This window comes from Trifolium pratense, linkage group LG5, assembly GCF_020283565.1.
Source record: "Trifolium pratense cultivar HEN17-A07 linkage group LG5, ARS_RC_1.1, whole genome shotgun sequence".
Lineage (NCBI taxonomy): Eukaryota > Viridiplantae > Streptophyta > Magnoliopsida > Fabales > Fabaceae > Trifolium > Trifolium pratense.
Window position 1 is genome coordinate 2,995,462 of NC_060063.1, and position 7,430 is coordinate 3,002,891.

General features: G+C 29.9%; 1 protein-coding gene and 1 pseudogene across 1 annotated transcript; both read left to right on the plus strand.

Moving 5' to 3' along the window:
• The first annotated feature begins 1,373 nt into the window (after positions 1–1,373).
• LOC123884397 (glycosyltransferase BC10-like) lies at positions 1,374–4,358 on the plus strand. Its single transcript, XM_045933483.1, has 2 exons — positions 1,374–2,131; positions 3,768–4,358. The coding sequence occupies exons 1-2, from the start codon at positions 1,541–1,543 to the stop codon at positions 4,356–4,358; spliced, it is 1,182 nt and encodes a 393-aa protein (XP_045789439.1). The 5' UTR covers positions 1,374–1,540.
• Positions 2,861–2,977, plus strand: LOC123887703 (annotated as a pseudogene).
• Positions 4,359–7,430: the final 3,072 nt, after the last annotated feature.

Below are 7,430 nucleotides of genomic sequence, written 5' to 3' on the forward strand. Positions count from 1 at the left end.
CAACGAGTTGTTCCTCAACAGCATTATCCTTACCTAAACATTTGAACCAAGTGTACATATAGCCTTCTAAATTAATTTCAACAAGACCAGTGTCAATAACAACATTACAAAACCCAACAATTTTCCAATTCGGATGTTCATGCCTTATCTCTGGTTGGTGGTGCTCTTGGGGGTGTGAACATGAGATACGATGAGCTTGAAACAATTGCCAAATGAGAATGCACCTGCAATTTTGTAATAATGCACTAAGGTATGTTTTGGTAGAGAAGACTACGGTTCGATTCCCGCAACTACAATCGGAAGGGGGCTTGAACCACTTGATGTCAAAACTGACCCGAACCACATTAAACTAGTGGTGAAAGCCAAAAAATAAAAAAAATATAATTGTTTAATAATTTATGGGCAAACTTAACACACGTTACCCTTTTTATTTTTTTACAAAAATAATACTTAACGCATGTTCAAGCCATAACAATATTTTCTGACCTTTTTTTTCTTTTTTGGTATCCATAACAAGTTTCCATTTTTATTATCAGATAATAATTTCCTTTAAGTATTCATCAAAATTAAAACATTCCCTTTTTTGACAAAAATATCCCTTTTTTTTTTTGGTTACAACGGAGTCAGAGAGGATCGAACCTAGGACCTCCTGCATACTACTCAAACTCCTCACCACTAGACCAAACCTAGTGGCTTCAAAAATATCCCTGTTTAAAGTTAGCGGCACAGTCTGTTTATATTTTATTAATGTTTAATTATCTTAAATATGTACAAAATTTATTTTAGCCACCGTTAAAAAACGTGAATGAATACAATGTTTTATTGGTCAAGTATACAATGTTTTTTATATAGAAACTTTTAATTCTATCCCATTTATCATCATCATATAATAATAGTAAAATACACTGTCAATAAAAAACGGCTTAATTTACAATTTTAATTTTTTTTTTATAAAAGAGGGCCGAAACCCAAAAGAAACAAAACTACAAAGTTAGACGGATATTTCTAGGTATGCAAACCCCGAAGACATCGTCAAAAAGAAGACTCTGAAGCTCCCCAGGTGGAGACTCGAGAAAATGAACATTGATAAAACATTGACTTAGAAAGTAGCTTAATTTACAATGTTAATATTGTTAAATTAAACTTTTTCACTCAGATTTAAATCCGAAACTTTCGTAATTATGTGTGAGAGTTTCATGTGCTAGCTATCACTTCCTTTTAAAAAAAAATACACAATACAATTATGTATTATTTTGGTCAGTCCACAATACCAATATTATTAGTATTATTTTGGTATCAAGGTGAATATCTATTTATGGTTTTTACCTAAAAAGAGTAATCTATTTAAGGTGAAAAAGGTAAAGCTTCATCGATGCTTGTCTGTTCCACACTACATATATATTTTTTTTTTTACAGTGTTAGAAACTCAATAATTTCACTACTTGTATTGCACATAGGCACATAGCAATATAAACACAAAATTTCGATTCATCTTTGCAATACAAAATCTCTTCCATTTTTATTTTTTGTTGCCATAACCATGAAGAACAATAAGGATCAACAAGGCAAAGTCTCATCATATCTAAAGTTTATCAATGATAAACTCTATTCTCTTAACTTCTTAGCTTATAACCTAGTTTTTGGTTGTGGTTTATTTGTTGGTATCACACTCACTTTTTGTCTTAAAAATTTTGCATTCAACTTTCAAATCCAACAATTCCAAAATCAATCCTTTAGCTTCAATCCACCTCCTCATGATTTTTCTCCTCCAATTTTATCTATCAACTCAACAACATCAAATGATCACAATAACCAAACAAAATTTTCTATTAATCGAAATAGTTTGGAAGATTTTTTGAAGATTCCAATGGCTATGCATGATATGAATGAGGATGAATTGTTATGGAGAGCTTCATTTGTTCCTATGATTGATAAAACTCCATTCAAACAAACACCAAAGATTGCATTTATGTTTTTGACAAAAGGACCTGTTTTATTGGCTCCTCTTTGGGAGAAATTCTTCAAAGGAAATGAAGGGTTGTATTCTATCTACATTCATCCAAGCCCTTCTTTCAATCAAACAGTTTATAATCAAAGCTCGGTGTTTTATGGCCGGAGAATCCCAAGCAAGGTATTCTCTTTTCCTCCAAACTTCTTTACTACGTGTTTTTAGGTGTTTTTCTTTACAATTAATCGTTTATTCCGTCCGAGATAATTAGACGTTCTCGCTGTTAGAATTAGAGATAAGGAAAAGAGAATAAGACGGCTAGGGTTTCAATAGAATATCATTGCATTACATAACATTACAAAAAGACAAAAAGTTACTGTAGAATATATATATATATAACTTAATGGACTCTAAACCAACAGGAATATGAACACCTCTTTTTTTCTTTTTTTTTTTGGTGAAGAAATATGAACACCTCTTACTGATAGAATAAACATCAAATTCACTAATATTCCAAGAACACCTCTTTTTGACATACTTAGACAATATTCCAAGAACGATTTCTACACTTTTTTTTTTGCACTTTTTTATTGTTCAAAGTATGCCTTTATTACCTTTATTATGGACTATTTCAACAAAATAGGTATTTGTTTTTTCAAGGAAGAATTGGATGTTTAGTACTATGCTACAGTAATTAACTTTTGTTAATTTTATTTTAGTAAAACAACTGTTAATTTTTTATTTATTTTTATTATTGGTACAAAAAACAACTGTTGATTTAAAACAAAAGAATAGTTATTGTGATTTCCATTAATTGTTTGAAAATAACATTCGCAATAACCGTAAAATAAATAACATTAGCAATAAATAAATAAATAAATAAGAGATTTAAATTATTTGTTAGATTCATTATCGTGTATTCAAAGCATATAATGTACCGGATCCCATCAGAACTCCGCAGTTAAGCGTGCTTGGGCGAGAGTAGTACTAGGATGGCTGACTTCCTGGGAAGTTCTTGTGTTGCACCTCTTTTTTAAAATTATCAACAAAAAAAAAGTATATCTTATACTCCTTACAATTCAATCATTTGCTTATAAAAAAATAAAATAAATAAGAGATTTAGAAATAACCAAAAATGAAATAAGAAGATTCATTTCCTCACCTTGTGTGTATATATGGCATGAAAAAATTCTTTGACTATGCCCTTATTATTGTACGACAAATCATATACATAAGGAAATCTAAAATTAGTTAATATAAAATGATCGATTCCTAAAATTATTATCTGGATGAGATTAAAAATTAACAAATAAATCGAGCATTAACACAGAAATAAATCCATACACTATAAACAGGCCGAAATCAATCCGTAAAAACGATATGAATATACACTTAAATAATACACGGCATATTTCATAGGTTATTACTCCTTAATTTTTACAGAAGACTACAAATCTACAATCTCCTAACAAATAAAAAAAAGTCTCACAGCAATATTTTGAAAAATATTACACAGATAAAGGAAGCATATTTGTACATAGTTATTTTCATTTAATACTCATTTAATTTTATCTTTTGTTATAACAATAACTTTATAAAGTCCTTGTGAGCGTAACTCAATTGTTAAAATATCACATTATATATACAGGAGTCGGTTTCGAACCCAGAAGACTTCATTTATTCATCTTTAAAGTGAAATTTCAATCCATTAAACTATTTGACAAAAAAAACTTATACCTAAATATTTACATAATAAGCACTCTCGATTAAATTGTTTGAGTTATTTAAGCAGATACATAATTTTGTATTGGTAATACAGGAAACAAAGTGGGGTGAAACTAGCATGATAGAGGCAGAGAGACGTCTACTAGCAAATGCATTGCTTGATTTCTCAAACCAACGTTTTGTGTTACTTTCAGAATCATGCATACCATTGTTCAACTTCTCCACAATCTATACTTACTTAATGAACTCAAAAAAAACCTTTGTGGAAACCAATATGCTTAAGGATTCACAATGGAAAAAAGGGTCTCAATGGTTTCAAATTGATCGTTACCTTGCACTTCACATAATCTCCGACAAAACATATTTTCCTATGTTCAAAAAGAATTGCAACTCTCCATGCTATAGTGATGAACATTACTTGCCAACTTTTATTAGTAATGAATTTGGGAAGAGAAATTCTAATAGGACTTTGACTTGGGTTGATTGGTCAAAAGGTGGACCCCATCCTTCAACGTTTATTGGAAAAGATTTGACTATTGAATTTTTGGAGAGGTTAAGGTTCGGGAGCACTTGTAAGTACAATGGAATTAGGACAACTACTTGTCATTTGTTTGCAAGGAAATTTCCTCTTGATGCTTTGGATACATTGGTTAAATATGCTCCAAAGTTAATGCAATTCAATTGATTTAATTTGTATTCCAATATACTTTGTTTTTTTGACTTTTTTCCTTCCATTAATCATATTTACTTTTGCTACTTTTCTCCCAAGATGAATATATTCATTGATTTAAAATTTGGGGCTCTTCTTGTTTTGCATAGTGAATAATTGAATATATATATCCTTCGGTTAGAAATTGTCTATTTTGTTTTCTTACTATATACCTTCTCTCCATTTGGTGAGTATTCCCTATAGTTTGTCACTATTTGTTTCGAGTAAGTGTCATAAATAAAATGCATCAGATCTAAATTTGAAACCAATTTGAACAGCTAAGAAACAGAATGTGAAATGCAGAATGTTAATGCAGTAATTTACAATGAACAAAATGATTTTTTGCTTATATTTTGTCACATAGTAAGTATAATACAGTTATCATATCTTGTCTCTTATCTTGCGCACGAAACATATCCTAAAGTTTGGATAAAGAAAAATAAAATCAACAGAAAGTTTAAATCTTTTAATGACACATTACATAAATTGTACACGAATAAATTTTCATCATTCTTATGTATTAAATGTGACATTTTAGAGTCATACATATCAATCACTAAGAATACCGTCAACCAACTATATACATATTATTTATCATATACATATTATTTATCAAAAACAAAAAGTTATTTACATATACCAACACCACCTCCAACTAACTAAATACATGGATTTTGATTTCTCAAACAACGTTTTGTGTTACTTTCAGAATCATGCATACCATTGTTCAATTTCTCCACAATCTACTTTTATCAAATGAACTCCTTCAAATAATCTCTGACAAGACATATTTTCCTAGGTTAAAAAAGAATTGCAACTCTCCATACTATAGTGAATACATTACTTGCCAACTTTTATTAGTAATGAATTTGGGAAGAGGAATTCTAATAGGACTTTGACTTGGGTTGATTGGTCAAAAGGTGGACCCCATCCTTCAAGCTTTATTGGAAAATATTTGACTATTGATTTTTGGAGAGGTTAAGGTTTGGAAGCATTTGTGAGTACAATGGAAATTCACTCTTTTTTTATTTTTTTTGAAGCAAAGGAAATTCAATCTTGATGATTTGGATAGATTGGTTAAATATGCTCCAAGGTTGATGCAATTCAATAGATTTTATATTCCAATATATATATATATATATATATATATATATATATATATATATATATATATATATATATATATATATATACTTTTTTTTTCCCCTTACATTAACATTGATCATAGTAGTATTTACTTTTGCTACTTTTCTCACTATATGAATATTCATCTATTTAAAATCAGGGGAACCAACAAAGAGTTTGAATCTTTTAAAGACACGTTAGATAAATCGTACACAAATAAATTTACATCTTTCTCATATATTAAATATGACATTTTAATAAAGTTGTGTACATCAATCACTATCATCAACCAACTATATACATATTATTTTAATCACCAACACCACCCCCAACTAACTACATGCATGAATTTTGAATACCAAAAAAAGAAAAACTACATGCATGAATTTTGAATCTGTTCTTTCTAAATTTTTCATATACTAAATGTGAATTTTTGAGTTATATATGTCACGTGATAGTAAATATTATATATGTTACTTAGAAATACAAAATGATCGTAAATTATAACTCTTATTACATTCATATATTATACATCCTATTTTATATAAATAATCCTATAAACATTTTTAACGTTACATTTTTTCCAACAAATTATATTTCTTGCAGTTACCCATTAAAAATAAATTATTTTTATCTCTTATTTTCATTGATGTATTTTTTTTTTATATAGTTTTCTCTTTTTTATTTGAATAAGGGATAAATTGCACTTTTATCTCTTTATTTTTCACAAACTTGGTATTTTGACCCCTTATTTTTTTTTTAAAAAAAAAAACATTTTTGGCCCACTAGCTTTCACAAACTTGCAATTTTGACCCACTAAATTTAGCCCCTTTTTGCAGAAGGATGGCCCCCCTCTAATTTTGACTAAGTCAACGCTCATGCGGCAAGTGACTCACATGTCAAGTCAGCATGTCTTGCCATGCGGACAAGTACTCCTATGCCATGTCAGCATGGCTTGCCACATATATTGATGTGGCATGTGAGTCACATGCCACATTGTGTTGACTTGGTCAAGAGGCAAAAATTGTAAGTTTGTGAAAGTTATGGGCCCAAAGAGCCATTTTGAAAGTTAAAGGGCAAAAATCACAAGTTTGTGATTTTTTTTTTGACGCATTGTGAAAATTAATTAGGAGGGCAGAAGTACAATTTAGCCTTGAATAAATTACATTTTCCTTTTCTAGGATAAAATTTAATTACAATCTCGTTAATTAGGATATATATATAAGATGAAATCAGGAATATTGATCCTAACTAAATGAATATTCAACGATCAACGATATAGTTAGATTATTAATTGGTGAAAAACATTCGATCATATACTTAATTAGATAGCAATTCAAGGAAAAAAATCAAACTCTAATTAATGGATCCAGGTGAAGAATACAACAATATAGTTACCTGAATTTCAATTTCAGAAATATATTTAATCGGCGAAAACATTCGGTGAGCAACTCAAGTGAAAATCAAACTCCAATTCAATGTGTTCGTTCAAGTTTCGACGGTGAAATGGATGAAACCAAAAACACGCAGATCTAATGTTATGGTGAAAACGCTCAGATCGTCACTACGAGTATGGTGAAACGTCACCTGAAATTCAATTTCAGGTGAGTTCATTTCACTACGGTTCAATGCAATGCCACTTCAAATTTCAAATTAGTTCAAAATGTTCCATGAATTAGTATGGTGAAACCGAAAACGCTCAGTTCCTCACCTAAAATTGAATTTAATTTGAGGTGAGTGTGAATAATTTCAGTACCTGCAATGCAATATCGATCCGTGATCCGGTCCGGTCCAATGGAATGTAACGACGGAAGAAAAGCACCTGCGATGCAAAACACACCATAATTAGAAGAAGAAGAAGAAGAAGAAGAAGAAGAAGAAGAAGAAGAAGAAGAAGAAGAAGAAGAAGAAGAAGAAGAAGAA

Excerpts from the sequence above, each read along its gene's own strand:
- LOC123884397 (XM_045933483.1), top strand. The coding sequence starts at position 1,541 with ATGAAGAACAATAAGGATCAACAAGGCAAAGTCTCATCATATCTAAAG. Across the intron at positions 2,132-3,767 it reads GCCGGAGAATCCCAAGCAAG|GAAACAAAGTGGGGTGAAAC; the intron begins GTATTCTCTTTT and ends TTGGTAATACAG.